This window comes from Melozone crissalis, unplaced genomic scaffold (assembly GCF_028551555.1).
Source record: "Melozone crissalis strain CALT ecotype California unplaced genomic scaffold, PUWL_Pcris_2 ptg000026l_1, whole genome shotgun sequence".
NCBI classification, from domain to species: Eukaryota; Metazoa; Chordata; class Aves; order Passeriformes; family Passerellidae; genus Melozone; species Melozone crissalis.
Window position 1 is genome coordinate 7,172,751 of NW_026535804.1, and position 16,412 is coordinate 7,189,162.

Below are 16,412 nucleotides of genomic sequence, written 5' to 3' on the forward strand. Positions count from 1 at the left end.
TACTGTACCCATGGAGGAACACGATGCACAAAGGAAAACCAATTTTTCTATGCCAGGACAGAAAAGGTGCTTGTCCTGCCTTTGTCTTGATCCTCTCCCAGAATGGAAATTAAATTAGTCTTATTCCCATCTTGGTAATGCGAGTAAGACAGAGTGGAGAAATACTGGAGATGGGATAAGTAAAGCTGTACTGTTACGCAAGGCTTAAAGTGAAATAAATATTTCATTTGAAAATGCCCCAAAGTTGTGTAACTGCAGAATTGAATTGACCAAAATTACGGATACTGCTGTGTATGCGACTAAATCTACATTCTTTATTCGCTACATATACACATGTTTATGAACACTTGAAGAAGGACAGAGGGCTCACATTTTGTGCAGCCCTCAGGTCACTTTGATGCCTCATGCAATTTTCACTCTTCCTCTCCTATTTTCTTGCCATGAATCTCGCGGCTCTTGGCTCGGAGCTTGTTGACCTGTGACTCTGCAATGTCAGCCCGCTCCTCGGCCTCCTCCAGCTCGTGCTGGATCTTGCGGAACTTGGACAGGTTCACATTGGACAGCTCCTCCTGTGAGAGCAGAGCCAATCAGGGCTCAGGAGCACAGGGCAGGGGTTTCACTCCTGATTCAAGTCAGCCTTGTGGGGCTGCAAATCTCCATTCCCTTCCCACCACTGCTCACACATCAGCCTCACACACAGCTCCTCATTCCTTCTCAGGACCCTACTGGGACAAGCTCCACCAGGACTGTGTCACACAGGAGAATCAATTTCACCCCTTTGATTTATCATTTCTGTACTTATTCTCACACTACTTCCTGCCCAATTGTCAGCGCAACTTACTGGGCTGGGAAGACCAGGAAGCCTTCTGCTGCTGATTAGTAGCAGAGATTCAGGAACTTGTCAGTCACTGGGTGTGGCCCCTGGTTTGTTTACTCAAGACTCCTGTGTGAAACAGGCTGCAGATCTTCCCTTAATGAATGTCCCTGACTAGAGGGTGCCCAGAGCTCACCAAGGCCTCCTGACAGGATAGCAAAGCAGCATGGCCAAAACAGTTGCGTCTTGGGAGTTTCTTTAATACCCTTCCTCCTGGTATTCAGCTTCATTCAATGTGTGTCCTGCCCTAATGGAATTATTCCCATTCCATTCTCCAAGCAATACTTACAGCCTCCTCAGCTTGTCTCTTGTAGGATTTCACTTTCATTTGCAGCTTGTCCACCAGATCCTGCAGCCTCAGAATATTCTTCCTGTCTTCCTCAGACTAAAATGTTTGGCAAATGAAAAGGAGAGTAAATTCTTGGTTCTGCATCACGTGAGGTTAACCATACCCCTTGGGATGGTGTGTGCAAAATGTGACTCACTGTGAGAAAGCCCAGTGAGAGCAGGAGAGCTCCTGCCTTACCTGGTAGGTGAGTTCCTTCACCCTGCGCTCGTACTTGCGCACACCCTTCACGGCTTCAGCGCTGCGCTTCTGCTCAGCATCCACCTCCCCTTCCAGCTCACGCACCTGCAAGGACAAGCCCAGCCCTGCAGCTGCCCTGCCAATGTCTCTCCAAGGAGGGACACGCTCCCTCAGGCACAGCCCCAGCCCTACACACCCTGGCCTCCAGCTTCTGGATCTGCTTCTTCCCTCCCTTCAGTGCCAGCTGCTCGGCCTCATCCAGACGAAGCTGCAGGTCCTTCACCGTCTGGTCCAGGTTCTTCTTCATCCTCTCCAGGTGGGCACTGGTGTCCTGCTCCTTCTTCAGCTCTTCTGCCATCATGGCCGCCTGATCAGAACAAAAGGTCAAAGCCATTTTGGGGCTGGAGATATTTTGGGCAGAGTACATTCACCATCAGCAATGCCAGGAGCGCCCCACTCACATCTGTGATGGCCTTCTTGGCCTTCTCCTCAGCATTGCGGGCTTCCTGGATGGTATCCTCCATTTCACTCTGGATCTGGGCAATGTCTGTTTCCAGCTTCTTCTTGGTGTTGATCAGGCTGGTGTTCTGTTGAACAATAAAATTATGTGCAGTTATTTCCAAAAGACAACAATTACTTAACAAATTTACTGTTTCGATGTAAAGTTATCCTCTAAATATCTAATATTAGATATATATCTGATAAATATCTGATATCTTCCTGATGTATCTTGTCAGGTCATACACAGCTAGATAGCAGAGGATTATTGATATTTGAAGCAACTCTTCTGACTGCTCATGCACTCCTACTCATTTTGCCATAATCCATTTCTTTGTACGAGTGTAATAATTCTAGTTCAGATAAAGTACTTTATTACAGGAGTTGATTTAGGAATTTACACAGAAGAAAAACTATAAAGGAAGAAAATTGCCCATGAGATTTTGAATCTAACCTGAGTGTGGAGGAGCTGAACTCTCTCACTTGCATCCAGAAGCTCCTGCTCAGCCACTTTTCTTGACCGCTCTGTCTGCTCCAGGGCTGCCCGGAGCTCCTCAATTTCAGCCTGCAGCAGGTTTGCTCTGCGCTCCACCATGGCCACCTGCTCCTTCAGGTCATCCTGTGTCCTGATAGCATCATCCAAGTGTATCTGGGTGTCCTGTAGAGAATAAAGAGAAATTATAAGGCAAAGAATCAAGAGAAATTATAAGATGATGCAGCATTGTCGCACAATGGCATTTGCCACCAGTCCCATAATAATTATGGCAGTATAATATATATAATTATAGGGATATATTTATATGTGGACTTATTGTCCATCTATGCACAGTATCTTAGAAAAGTCAGTTGGAGGTTGATTCATGAGAATCTGGGACAGCTGAAGAGTAAGGTTAAGTCCCTGAATTTTAGGAGACTGGACTTGGGTTTCTCAAGGAATTTCTGGATGGTAAACCCTTGAGAAAGTCCTCTCAAGAATAAAGAAGCAAAAACCGATTTAAGAATGCTTTTCCTGGAGTGCAGGAGCTCTCAATTCACATGTGTAAGCAATCAGGAAAGAGAGGCAGATCAGCATGGCTGAGCAAGGACCTTCAGGTCAAACTGAAGTGTAAAAAGGAAACGCATTGATGGTAGAACAAGCAGCAACTGTCTTTGGAAGAATATAAGGATGCTACCAGGATGTGTGAGGATAGTGTTATGAAAGCCAAGGCAGAGCTGGAGCTCAATTCCTGTTTTGTGTGGCCTCACATTGAGTACTGCATCCAGTTCTGGGCTCTTCAGTTAAGGAGAGTCATTAAGGAACTAGAATGTATCTAGAGGACTGCAGCAGCTAGTATTGGACAAAGTAAAACCCAAAGTGCACATTCTTAGTGTAACATACCTTAAGCACAGCCTGGGTGTTTCTCAGATTCTTCTGTGCCTCTGCAGCCACACGGTTGGCATGGCTCAGCTGGATCTCCATTTCATTCAGGTCTCCCTCCATCTTCTTCTTCAGCCTCAGGGCTTCATTTCTGCTCCTGATCTCAGCATCCAGGGTGCTCTGCATGGACTCCACAATTCGCAGGTGGTTTCTCTTCATCTGGTCAATCTCCTCATCTTTCTCTGCTATCTTCCTGTCAATCTCAGCCTTCACCTGGTTGAGCTCAAGTTGCAGGCGCAGGATCTTCCCCTCCTCATGTTCCAGGGAGGCCTGGAAAAGTGGAAACAAACATTGATAAAATCAAAAATATTTTCAGAAATCTCAACTGCACTCCTCAGCCAGAACAGAGTGTAACTGTTCCAGGCCTTTTCAGCCCTATTTCCTCATTTATTTACTACAGATGCCAGTGGTTGTCATGTACCTCAGCTTCCTCCAGAGCAGCCTGGATTTCAGATTTCTCCTGCTCAATCTGCTTCTTCACTTTCTCCAGCTCATGAATCGCCTTTCCTCCCTCCGCAATCTGCTCCGTGAGGTCAGAAATCTCCTCTGCAAGGAAGGGAGAAAAGCGCCATAGTCAGGCAGAGAGCTGAATGGTGAAAGGCTCTGGTGCATCAAGGTGCCAGGCAAGATCTTATCCCTGCAGGCCCAGAGCTGTTAAATGTGGCAGATAGAGAAGCTTGTGAGAAAGGCCAGGGAGGAGCAGAGGGCCAGGGACTTACGCTGCAAGTTCTTGTTCTCCCGCTTCATTGTTTCCAGGTGGTCCAAGGACTCCTCATAGGCATTCTTCATCTTGAACAGCTCCGTGCTCAGAGAGCGCGACTCCTTCTGCGAGGCCTCCAGCTCGGCCTGCGTTTCCTCATACTTCTGCTTCCATTCTGCCAGGATCTGAAGAGAAACGGGGGGTGAGTAGGGCTGTGACCATCACAGGGCCCTGCTCTGGCCAGGAGTGCTGGTGCTGGAGGCCAAAAGACCTTGTCAAAGTTCTTCTGCTTCTTATCCAGAGCAGCACAGGCAGCATTGGATCTCTCCACATCAATCATCAGGTCCTCCACTTCATTCTGCAGCCTCTGCTTTGTCTTTTCCAGGGAGGCACATTTGGCATTGACAGCCTCAACATGTTCCTCTGCATCCTGCAGGCGCTGGGCCAGCTTCTTCCTGGGAGGAGACAAGCACAGTTGCACATCAGAGCTTGGAAGGACATCAGTTCTATACTTGTCATGAGAGGTTAGCTGGTCACTTTAAGGGTTTTGAACTGCACACTTTTCACAGATATGTAAGGATCCATACTTTGCTGTGTCCTATCACCTATTAGGCCTGTCTTAGCACTTCTAGTCCTAAAGCCTATATTTTCCCTTCCTATCCGCACTTTTTCTCTGCCTTCCTCTCTCTCCTTTTTTTTACAAATCTATATTATTGCCTTCATCCCATTCTTGACTTAGCCCACTCTCAGAGATTCAAATTTCCCATGACCAGTTTCAGTCTTCTCCCGTCATTTCCCATTCTGCTTCCCCACGTACTTGGCCTCCTCGAGCTCTTCTGTGCGCTGAATCGCGTCCGTCTCGTATTTGGTTCTCCACTGGGCCACTTCACTGTTGGCCTTGGACAGGGCTCGCTGCAGCTCCCCCTTGGCCTCCTGCTCCTCCTCATATTGTTCCCGGAGCAAGTCACAGTCGTGGCGAGCGGACTGCAGGGCATGGGCCAGGGCATTCTTGGCCTAGATAGAGAGTGGGGTTGCATCAAGGAGTGGTAATATCTCGTGAAATCTCTTCCAATTAATTAACTTCACACTACAAACATGACAGCTGGAGGAATGTTTGCAATGAAGAACAGATGTAAGACTGGTGACAAAATCCATTAATCAAACTTATTGCACAAAGAAAAGTGATCCTCCAGGATGGCTTACGCTAAGCAGATCCTGTCCCCACTAGGCTGTGTAAAGCTACAAGCATAGTCAGTGCCCAGTGGTAAGAAATCAGGAATAACCTTAATTTCTTCTTCTAGATGCCTCTTCAGTTCCTCAATCTGTTGTGTGAAAGCCTGTTTGCCTCTTGACAGCTGAGAAATCAGAGCATCTTTCTCATCTACCTGGCGTGAAAATTCACCTGGGGAAGCAAACATAAAAGAAAATATTCTAATTGTTATTTATGACCCAAAGAAGCTGGTTTAGGAGTCATGCAAAAACATACTGGAGTCTCTCTAACCTGCTTCTGTCTGCAGACGAGCTCTTTGAGCATTGAGGTCATTGATCATGCGCTGATGTTCTTCTTCTTTGGTCTTAATCTCACTCAGCTGATCTTCCAGAGTGCGGCACATCTTCTCCAGGTTGGCCTGTGGGGATCACAGAGAATGAAAGAAGATTAGTATCTAGATGCCTTCTTATTATGAACAGCAGGATTCTAACCAGAAAAAAGTGAAACAACTTGCAAGTTATAGACTTTTTCTTGGAGTTAGAAGGTTAGAAAAAAGTTCCATACAGAGGCATGAGTTAGTTGGTAATCTATCCATAATTTTAAAGGATATACTTCAACATTATTTATATTCATGGTTTTTTTAATATTTTTCCATACCTTGGCTTTGGAGACAGACTCCATGTTGCTGGCCAAGTCATCAATCTCCATCTTCATCTCACTTTTCTCCTTCTCCAGCTTCTGCTTCACACGTTGCAGGTTGTCGATCTGCTCGCCCAGCTCGGCTGTGCTGTCCGCGTGCTTCTTGCGCAGGGCGGCAGCCGTGGCTTCGTGCTGCAGCGTGGCCTCTTCCAGGTCACGGCGCATCTTCTGGAACTCTGCCTCACGCTTCTTGTTCATCTCCACCTGAGCTGCTGTGGCCCCTCCTGCTTCTTCCAGGCGCTCGCTGATCTCCTCCAGCTCCCTGGACAGGTCAGCGCGATGCTTCTCTGCTTTAGCACGAGAGGTTCGCTCGGCCTCAATTTCCTCCTCCAGCTCCTCAATGCGGGCCTGCAGAACAGCAGGGACCCTTCACAGCCGTGCCCTCCTCCTGCCTGAGCTGAGCCTGAGCAAGGCAGGGCAAGGAACAGAGACTTGCCTGCAGCTCCTTGATCTTCTTCTGAAATTGCATGCCCAGGGCCTGTTCATCCTCTATCTTGCCCTGGATCTGGCTGATTTCAAAGTCTTTCCTTTGGGACAAGTGAACCGTGTTAGAGCACAAAGAAACAAGACAAGTGCTGCAGCCCAGCACTCACGGGCCCCAGAGGCACACTTACTTCTTCAGTTTCTCATCCAGCTGCTGCTTATCATTCTCCAAATCCATGATGCTGTCCTGGGCCAGCTTCAGGTCTCCTTCCAGTTTCCTCTTTGCTCTCTCCAGGTCCATGCGCAGTTTCTTCTCTTGCTCCAGGGACCCTTCCAGCTAAACACAACAAGACCATCAGGGCTCTGCCAGCCAGCTTAGACTCCATACCTGTCCTCTTCCTGCTCTATGTCTGTGTGCTTACATCATCCACTTGCTGTTCCAGCTTGGTCTTGGCTTTGGTCAGAGTATTGACTTTGTCTTCCTCTGCCTGCAGGTCATCCAGGGTCTGCTGATGCGCCTCTTGGAGGGCTTTCTTCTCCTTTGTCAGCTTGGCAATGGTCTCGTCCAGAGCTGCCATCTCCTCAGTCAGGTTTTTCACCTACAAATATATGCATGTTTTAAAATTTGGAAGAAAACATGTTCACTGGTTTTATGTCTGATTTATATTTTGGATGCTCATAGACGCACTGCTCAAGATTTTCCAAAATCAGCATGTCTTTTGTTAAGTTGCCTTTTACTCTGAGTCTGTAATTTCATGACCCTTTATGTGACTGCCAATGTGTGTACCTTGTTTTCAGTGGCATGTTTTTCCTTCTCCACCTTGGCCAGTGTTAGCTCAAGGTCATCAATATCTTTCTTCAGCTCTGAACATTCATCCTCCAGTTTCCTCTTCTTGGCTGTCAACTCAGCATTAATTTCTTCTTCATCCTCAGCCCTTTCAGTCACTTCCTTGACTTTGGCTTCCAGCTGGATTTTGGTTTTGATCAGCTGGTCGCACCTTTCCTCAGCATCTGCCAAAGCATCAGCTTCCTGGTGGGAAAATCCAGAAAATATCATTTAGTACTGTAAGAAGCTATGGGAATTGCCAAGACTTTCAAATTACTTTTAGGGAAAAACACACTGTGCAATTACCTTGGAAATTACAAATCTAGAAAAAGGTTTTAGTTAGTTTTCTTGTTGGACCTTTTGTATCTTTAGTACAGCTCTGTTTAGCTACATTTTATTTCAACTTATTTATTTTGGGTATATAAGAAAGTCACTTAGATTTAACTGATGTTTTCCTTTTCTCCTTTAGAAAGTGGTTGTGTCTTATTATACAAAACTCAGATTTATGTGGAAGTGTTGAGACATGTAAATACCTCTACCTCCAAGGAAATATTTGAAACTCCCTTTAGTGGCTTTATACTCATTGTTGTCAGTGGACAATAGAATGAGATTCATCATTCCCTGAAACAGACATTTCAGCTCCAGGGTATTGCCAAAATATTTTTCATGGTTGTGGGAGGCCAAAAGACATTGGAGACAGACATATGGTGATGATGCTTGTGTTATAAGGTGTTATGGGTATCTCTGTTTTCTGGAATAATTGCAGGAATTGAGGTGACATCTGCGATAAGAAATGGTAAACCGGTCTTCATTTTGATGAAAGTTAAGGCAGAGTAGTAGATCAGTCAAGATACTGTCTCTGGTCCACTAGATAAACTACAGTGACCACAATAAGGCTTTATGTCTCACATAATGTCCCTCATGTAGCTTTATGAACTCACACGGACACATGTAGGTATGAAGACTAAAACCTCATACTTTTAAAATTACAGCTCGCAATAGTAAGATTGAGTGGAGAAAGAATGTGGTCTTTAGTTACATGGTATTAGGCTTAAAGTATTTTAGAAGTCTTAGTATATAATTTGAGAATGTATTAAGAAAGGAGAGTTAGATCATATTTACTTATAAAAGTATAGAAATATGTTACTCACAGCCTGCACTTGGAGCTGCAGGTCATTCTTCTCCTTCATCAGTGAGGCCATTTTCTCCTCCATCTCCTTCCTCTTTGCCTCAGACTTTGCAAGCTCTTCCTTGGTTTTCTCAAATTCTTCCTTCATGTTGGCCATCTCCTTCTCAGACTCTGCACTCTTCAGCAAGGGCTTGATCTTGAAGAACAGCTTCATCCATGGCCAGTGTTTGACATTCATGAATGCACGAATGTTGTACTGTATGCAGAAGATGGACTCTCTGAGGCAAAATTAAAATGTACAATGAATATTCTCAGTCTGACAAGTGTCAAAATTTTTCCATGAGCAAAATGACTTTAACTGAAGAAGGGGAAGGTGTACCTGCGCTCCACCATCCTCTGGTACTCCACCCTCGCCAGGAAGCCTCTACACCTGGCCTGGGTGCGAGTGATGAGCTGTGCCAGCTTCTCATCCCTCATCTCTTCCAGGACCCCTATCAGCCCAGCTTTGAAGAACACCTTGAGAGAGACAATATTGCACCACATCACTGCCAGGTAGAGAGAGCAAAGCCCAGGCAGGCAGTGAATGGGGGGTTTGTACCTTGGTGTGTCCAAATTTGTACTGGGTGTGATCCACATCGATTGAACTAAGAAGCTTCTCAGAAGCCTTCTTGCTATCGATGAACTGTCCCTCAGGGATGGCACTGGCATTAAGCACCTTGTATCTGTGGAATTGGAGCAAATAGGAGGAAGACAATGTCCAGTCATAAGAATGTTCTCTTTACTGAAACTAAGAGCAGTGTTTGCAGCAGAACCAGGCTGAGAAAGTTGGAATTTCATCTCTCCATTCTTAGAGACCCTGGCAAAGCTCAGTTGTGTGATGGAGAACAGTTGGTGAGGACACCTGACTTATCTCTTCATTTCATAGCTCTCACCTCTGTTTGAAGTCAGCATAGAGGACTCTGCTGGGGAACCCTTTCCTGCAGATCCTGATCCCTTCCAGCACGCCGTTACAGCGCAGCTGGTGCAGCACCAGCTCGTGCTCCATGGCACCTGGCAATGCAGAGCACAAATGAGGGGCACAGATTGCATTGCAGAGGGGAATGGATGTATCAGAGCAAGGATCTTTCATCTTGGGCTTCTTACCAGGTGTTTTAGTCTCATTGGGGATGATGCAGCGCACAAAGTGGGGGTGGGTGCTTCGCAGATTGGTCATCAGCTTGTTGAGATTCTCCTGTAGTAGTAGTTTAGATGAAGGAAATTTACTTTTGCATACTTTGTACCTAGATGTCAAGAAACTAATATAATAAATATTAGCAGAAGCTTAAAATTTGACATCTAGATTTAATGAAACCTTCTATATACTTTTTGTTGAGAAGTATTCTCATTAAAAAAATGTTTAAAATTCTTCGTCTTTTTCTGGAAGAAGTAAAACACTACTCTACAAATATATTAACACAAACCCTTTTGGGATAAATATTTACATTTATATTACATGACAGATTCTGAAAAAAAAAATTTCCCAAAAAACGGGAGTGAACTTTTACAAGAAATTCAAAGAGCCAAATGAATACTGAATCCTAAATTTGAACAAAAAATCACTATGGAATGCACTTCAGACTTAGTATCGCTTCTCTATAAAACCAATGCAAGAACACAAACCTAAGTGCATTTAGCTCAGTTTTGACATTTTGTCCATGTTACTTTATAGAAAATTAATCCATACTTTACCCGGAAAAGAGCTGAGACAGTCTGGAAAGAAGAACCCTTCTTCTTGCCTCCCTTCTTGCCACCACCACCACCACCACTAGCCTCTTAAAATGAAAAAAATAGTTTTTTTAATATACCCATATAACCTTTTTTGTTATAACTTTACATATCCCAATTGTTGAAAAAGAAAATTAAAAAAATAACCTGCTTCTCCTCCACCATAAGAAGCAAAGAGTAAAGCCAGGGTCTTCACAGATGATTTCTGGTACAGCCCAATGACAGTTTCATTCAGAGGGTCCTTGTTCTTCTCCAGCCACCCAGTGATGTTGTAATCCACTGTGCCAGCATAGTGCACCAGGGAGAAGTGGGCCTCAGCCTTGCCTTTGGCAGGCTTGGGCTTCTGGAAATTGCTGGACTTGCCCAGGTGCTGGTCATAGAGCTTGTTCTTGAAAGAGGTGTCAGTTGCCTTGGGGAACATGCACTCCTCTTCCAGGATGGAGAAAATGCCCATGGGCTGGAAGATAGTTCAATAAACAAGAGAGAATGCCTGTAGAATATATGATTATGGCTTGGTCTCAAAGCAAATGTAGTAAAAGACAGGAAGCTGAAAAATAAACTTTGCCATGTAGAAAATTTATTTCTAAAAAGTGAGTTTAAAAGATTCACCTGCTTGATTTACACTTTAGCATTGTGATTCGGAATGTTTTCTATGCCAATGACGATGTTAAAGTTCATGAGGAGAAAGAATCTTTTAAAGATTTTTCACAAATGTGTCCATGACATATTAACTTGTGTATTTGAATTTTCAATCAGCGCCTCAAATTATAAGGAACTACAAGAAATCTCTGTTTCTTCCTCTCAGAGGTCAGACACTGTACTCGCTTTGGTGTGAACCATACAGAACCATTACAGATAACTGTATTCATTTCCAGATAACTTTATTCCAGAACCCAAAGAAAATGTTTTAAATTTACTTTAGGAACTGCCCTGTGCTTTTGAAAATAATATCCTTTAGCCAAACAAATGAGATGCCTTCCATGCAGAGAATCTGTGAGAATTACTTCTATAGTTTTCAGTGGATTTTCTAATATCTATAATGCATAATTAGCAATAGTACAGGTCAAGATGTATTTCTGCACTTAAAACCAAATACAAGAATCCAACTACTGGAAATTTAAATCAATGAGATCTTGAATTAAAAATATACCTTCTCAATGAGCTCAATGCAGGCAGCCAGATCCATGCCAAAGTCAATGAACTCCCATTCAATGCCCTCCTTCTTGTACTCCTCCTGCTCCAGCACAAACATGTGGTGGTTGAAGAACTGTTGCAGTTTCTCATTGGTGAAGTTGATGCACAGCTGCTCCAGGCTGTTGAACTGCCCAGTGGAAAAAACCACAACAACAAACCCTCATCAATATGCAAAATTTTTCATCATTCTCCTCCACCCTGTATAAATATCCCCAGTCAAAACACAACCGTATTACCAGGACCTCACCATAACAGAACTTATATGCAGCTCCAGAAAGAAAAACCAGTATAATGAAAATCAGGGCTTTTTTTCAGAGCAGACTTTTTAGTGAATCTGATAAAATTAATAAAATACTTTGGCATTTTTTTATTCAACAAACAAGATGAGTGCATGCTCTTGTCTCCAAATTGAAAACCCTTGATATCTCTGATTAAACAAATAACTATTCATTCCTTGGTTCTGTAAACATTTTGAACATCTTTAACTCATTATATATTTGCAAATGCATCTCCTAGCTCTGCTACAGAAGCTCTTTTATAAATTTATTTGAAATATTTTGGATTATTTAATCCTTAGCATTAAGCTCAAACAATTGTAATATTACAACATATAAAATTCTATTTGCTGCTTCTGCACAAACAACATGACTCTATGCTTGTACTGATGGAGCTTTTGAGGATTTTGTTTTCTCCTAGAGAAGAAAATGACTGAGTTTTTTCCTACATAAAATCACAAATGACTAGCATGTTAAATATTCAGAGAAGTATTACTTGCAAGTCCTCTGATATAACCATCCTTCCCTTCAAGAGCAGCCCTCAAACCTAAAATCTTACTTACATCAAAGATCTCAAAGCCAGCAATGTCCAGGACACCGATGAAGTACTGCCTGGGCTGCTTCGTGTCCAGCTGTTCGTTGATGCGAACAACCATCCACAGGAACATCTTCTCATAGACAGCCTTTGCCAGGGCACCCACTGAGTTGTATACCTAAACCAAAGGAGAATGGAGTGGAAAAAATACAATTTCCAGAGCAAAGAGTAAGTGATTCATGTCAGAGATTCCCAGTCACCAAGTGGTTGTTGTTACCTGCTGCACAGTTTGGCCCTTGGTCACATATTCATTCCCCACCTTGACTCGGGGGTAGCAGAGAGCCTTGAGCAGGTCTGCTGAGTTCAGACCCATCAGGTAGGCAGCCTTGTCAGCAACTAAGTACAAGAACAAGGAGATAGAAAAATTAAGGCCAGCAAGACATGCAGCACTTTGAGTGATGAACCCTTCGCAAAACAGCTGCAATATTTAATATTCTTGTGATCAAATTTTGCTTACTGGCTCTCAGAGGAACCATGACATAATTATTCAATTGAAATCATCTTTGCATGGAATGTTTTATATCTAAAGAGTATATTTGTCTTTAAAAATCTTCACAGAAACTTCTAGAAACAATGTATTTATGAAAAATTATTCCAGGAATTAATGAGTAATTTTGCCCTAAAAAGTGATTTAAGAAGTAGAAGTTCTAAAATGAAATGTAATACCTTTATTTTCTTTAAGTATCAAGCAGAAACAAGTTTTTTTTCAAAAAAATCTTTTCTTTCTCAGTGGGTCTCAGCACATAAGCAAGTTATGCTGGTTCAGAATGGTAGCTCAGGAGAGGTTTTTGGACATATATGCAGTTGGTAGTGCAGATAATGATGAGCGGTAATTGAAGAAAGAGTGCATTTTGGATGACAGTTTCATACCTATGCACCATCTCACCTAAACACATTTCTACTCCATCTTCCAAATACATATTTATTATTGCCACTTCTATTTCTAACAGGTCAGTGAAAGATTTTGCTGATACCTTCGGTGCCATCAGGCTCTGCCTGCTCCTCTCGTTGCTTCTGCTTGAACTTCAGGTTCCCATAGTGCATGACAGCCCCTGTCAGCTTGTAGATGGCTGTTTTCTCATCAGCACTGAAGCCCAGGATGTCAATGGCACTCTGAAATAGGAACAGTAAAGTAAAACATTTGTCTGGGAGATTTCAATTGTTGCAATACTCTGAATTGCTACTTACATCTGTAGCCATCAGCTCCTCCTGGTCATTAATGCTGGCGACAGTGATCTCGCCTTGACTCACAAACTGGTAGTCATAGGGGTTGGTGGTGATGAGGAGCATGTCTGAAAATAAGAGGATGGGTCATGTAGGCTTAGTTTAGCCTACAAGTAACAGCGTGAGCAGAAACTCAGCAATCTTCCTTCAAGTTAGTAATTCTTCCTACCAATTAGCTCCGGCTTCTTGTTGGACATGATCTGATAAAAGATGTGGTAGCTCCTTTCCGCCTTGAGCTGGAAAGTGACTCTGGACTTCTCCAGCAGATCTGGAGGGAAAATTTGGTTAGAAACAAGAAGAAATAGCAGAAGAAAAAGAAAAGAGAGAAGATGGGAAGAAAACAGGGAAGGCAGTATAGATGATGTTGTATGGATGGGGGAATGGATGGATTGGGAGCTGCTGTGAAGTGTCTTACATGTTTCGATATCTGCAGAAGCCAGTTTTCCTGTGGCACCAAAATGGATTCTGATGAATTTTCCCTTTAAAGGAATAAAAAAGTTTTAAGATTTACAACATAGAAACTATATCTGAAATAAAGAAGTTGGTACAAGTTTTCTACTTAGAGACATTTTCTTAAAATCTCTGTATTTGCACCATAACATAAAGGTATCTTTTTCATTTTTGACCATGAAAAAAATCAGCAGTGGCAAAACTGTATTTTAAGTATGCTGAGTGTACAAATGAGAAGGAATGTGTGAAATTAATTCAACAAATTATTCTAACTATATCCCTGCATACAGAGAGGAGTTACCTTAATGACACGGAAATATCAATTTAAGTAGTTGAGCTGCTTATATCTGAATTGTGATCTAATAAACAACTTCATTTCTGATTAATTAAATCTGAAATACAGCAAATATTCAGTTAGAAAATCTCTTTCTCTTTCTTTCTTTCTTTCTCTCTCTTTCTTTCTTTCATCTCTCCTAGCCTCATTCCCTTTTTTCCTGCAATTTATCTGGCTCTTAGAAAATAAGTATAAATGTAAGTAAAAATAAACAGAGCTCTTTTTTAACATTACAGTATGTTCTAGGAGAAACACCACATAACATGGTATTATTTGCATTTTAATGTAAAACAGAATTAATTTTTTGTGTTGTGAAATCTGGAGAATGATCTTTAGTATAAGCGGCAAAGCTGTGGTAAGAAATTTCAGTTTTACTCTTGAAAACATGATGGCTGAACAGAAAACAATACTGACATAAACTCCTGTTTACTATGTTACAGGAATTATTTTGTTAATCAACTCACAAAGCGTGAGGAGTTGTCGTTCCTCACGGTCTTTGCATTTCCAAAGGCCTCCAGCAGTGGGTTGGCACTGATGATTTGATCCTCAAGCGTTCCCTGCAGGTTGATAATCATTGCTAGTTATCCTTTCCAAAAATCATGTCAGGAAGAAAGGAAAGCATTGATCCCAACATGTATCTACTAAATTACCTGCATTTTGCCTGATGATTGTTCTTCCTTTTTCTTGTCTCCACTGGCTGCAATTGTTGCAAAGTACTGGATGACACGCTTGGTGTTCACAGTCTTCCCGGCCCCGGATTCTCCGCTGCCAAAGCCAAGAGAGAAGCAGAGGGTGCGTGGTCAGGCAGGAGGGGCCCTGGCACCGGGCAGCCCCGCAGGGACCTGCGCAGGGGGGTACCTACGTGATCAGGATGGACTGGTTCTCCCGATCTGTGAACAAGGCAGAAACACAGTACTTAAAACTCAGTGAACAACAGAGGAAGAATGAAACATAGTCAGGTAAGTCTAATCTTTTGCCTGATGTCAGCTGCGCTTAAACAAGCGAAGCACATCACTGAGTGCAGAGATATCTTTCATTTAAAACAGTAGGAAGAACACTGTGAAGATAGCAAACTCCAACAGATGCGTATGTCAGATCTAAGAAAACTTTGAAAAAGTCTCTTCACTTTGCTGAGATAGGGTATCCCTTAAAAGAATTTAATGGTCCAATGCCTCTGAGACTAGACAGAGTCACTCACCAGTCAGCATGAACTGATAGGCGTTGTCAGAGATGGAGAAGATGTGTGGAGGGGCCTCCTGGCGCTTCTTGCCTCGGTAGGCCAACACCACCTCGGGGTTGTACACCGGCAGCCACTTGTAGGGGTTGACAGTGACGCAGAAGAGACCCGAGTAGGTCTGCAAGGAAGGGACACAGCACGTTGCCTTGCCCTGAGCCTGGCCCAGCAGCTCCTGAGGCTGCCCAGAGGAAGCTGCTGCTGCCACTTACGTAGATCATCCAGGCTGCGTAACGCTCTTTGAGGTTGTACAGCACAGCGGGTTCGTGCAGGTGGGTCATCATGGCCATGTCCTCGATTTTGTCATACTTGGGAGGGTTCATGGAGAAGATTTGATCTTCTTTCACAGTCAGGGTCTGTCAGAGGAAGAAGGATACACATGTCAGCTAAAAATCCAGAGTGGGGATCATATGATTTCCTTGACTCTTATTTTTGACTCACCTCTCCCCCTTCAGTCTTGACAGTGACTTTGCCTGATTCCTTGCTCGTGATTGTCCCTTTCACAAAGGATTCCTTTGCATGTACCACGAAGACAGATGTCTTGGCATCGAAAGGTTTGTTCTGGGCTGCAATTCTCTCCTTCTCTGACTTTCGGAGGTAAGGAGCCGCCTCCCCAAAGATGGCCATCTCCGCGTCCGTAGACATGGCTGCGGTTTATGGAGGGGCTTGTCCGCAGAGAAAACTCTGGAAGAGCAGATATGTTACTCAAATTTGCCAGAAAGTAAGCACTTGTTAGGAGAAGAAAAGAGAAGTTGTGGAGAAAAAGTAACTATATTAATACAGCTTGTAGCCTTTTGGAAGGAATTGTGAATTTTTCATTGGTGCAATTCAAAAGTTTTGGAAAACATCAAAATTATATTTAAGGAGATTATTTGGTCTTTACTGAAGCCACATTTAAATAATTTATAGATACTTAGAATTCAACTATTTAGGCACTGTACTATGGAATTAAGAACCTCAAAAATCCTTTCAACTGCTTAAGCACTCTTAAAATTAATTTGGAAATATTATAATGCTCTTTTCTCACAATTGATAGTTTT

General features: G+C 43.1%; 1 protein-coding gene across 4 annotated transcripts; it reads right to left on the reverse strand.

Moving 5' to 3' along the window:
* Positions 1 to 413: 413 nt before the first annotated feature.
* On the reverse strand, positions 414 to 16,017 carry LOC128938439 (myosin heavy chain, skeletal muscle, adult-like). Of its 4 annotated transcripts, XM_054278665.1 has the most exons (39): positions 15,814 to 16,017; positions 15,585 to 15,728; positions 15,337 to 15,493; positions 15,001 to 15,028; positions 14,789 to 14,903; positions 14,603 to 14,695; positions 13,770 to 13,833; positions 13,524 to 13,622; positions 13,319 to 13,422; positions 13,105 to 13,243; positions 12,348 to 12,466; positions 12,099 to 12,248; positions 11,217 to 11,387; positions 10,214 to 10,523; positions 10,156 to 10,169; positions 10,031 to 10,084; positions 9,446 to 9,533; positions 9,235 to 9,352; positions 8,901 to 9,024; positions 8,682 to 8,818; positions 8,325 to 8,580; positions 7,135 to 7,377; positions 6,770 to 6,946; positions 6,539 to 6,684; positions 6,361 to 6,451; positions 5,883 to 6,272; positions 5,517 to 5,643; positions 5,299 to 5,417; positions 4,833 to 5,029; positions 4,287 to 4,470; positions 4,035 to 4,200; positions 3,737 to 3,861; positions 3,277 to 3,585; positions 2,353 to 2,556; positions 1,862 to 1,987; positions 1,597 to 1,767; positions 1,401 to 1,505; positions 1,164 to 1,259; positions 414 to 569 (listed from the first exon to the last, which is right to left on the reverse strand). In XM_054278665.1, the coding sequence occupies exons 1-39, from the start codon at positions 16,015 to 16,017 to the stop codon at positions 414 to 416; spliced, it is 5,820 nt and encodes a 1,939-aa protein (XP_054134640.1). The 4 variants fall into 4 exon arrangements, with proteins under 4 accessions (XP_054134640.1, XP_054134639.1, XP_054134638.1 ...); XM_054278664.1 differs by lacking the exon at positions 10,156 to 10,169 and having other exon boundaries at positions 10,031 to 10,113; positions 10,229 to 10,523; XM_054278663.1 differs by lacking the exon at positions 10,156 to 10,169 and having other exon boundaries at positions 10,031 to 10,111; positions 10,218 to 10,523.
* Positions 16,018 to 16,412: the final 395 nt, after the last annotated feature.

Coding starts and splice junctions, on each gene's coding strand:
- LOC128938439 (XM_054278662.1), bottom strand. CDS start 16,017: ATGTCTACGGACGCGGAGATGGCCATCTTTGGGGAGGCGGCTCCTTAC. Junction 5,030..5,298: donor ATCTAGAAGAAGAAATTAAG/GTTATTCCTGAT, acceptor CTCTCTATCTAG/GCCAAGAATGCCCTGGCCCA. Junction 4,471..4,832: donor GAAGAGCTCGAGGAGGCCAA/GTACGTGGGGAA, acceptor GTCTCCTCCCAG/GAAGAAGCTGGCCCAGCGCC.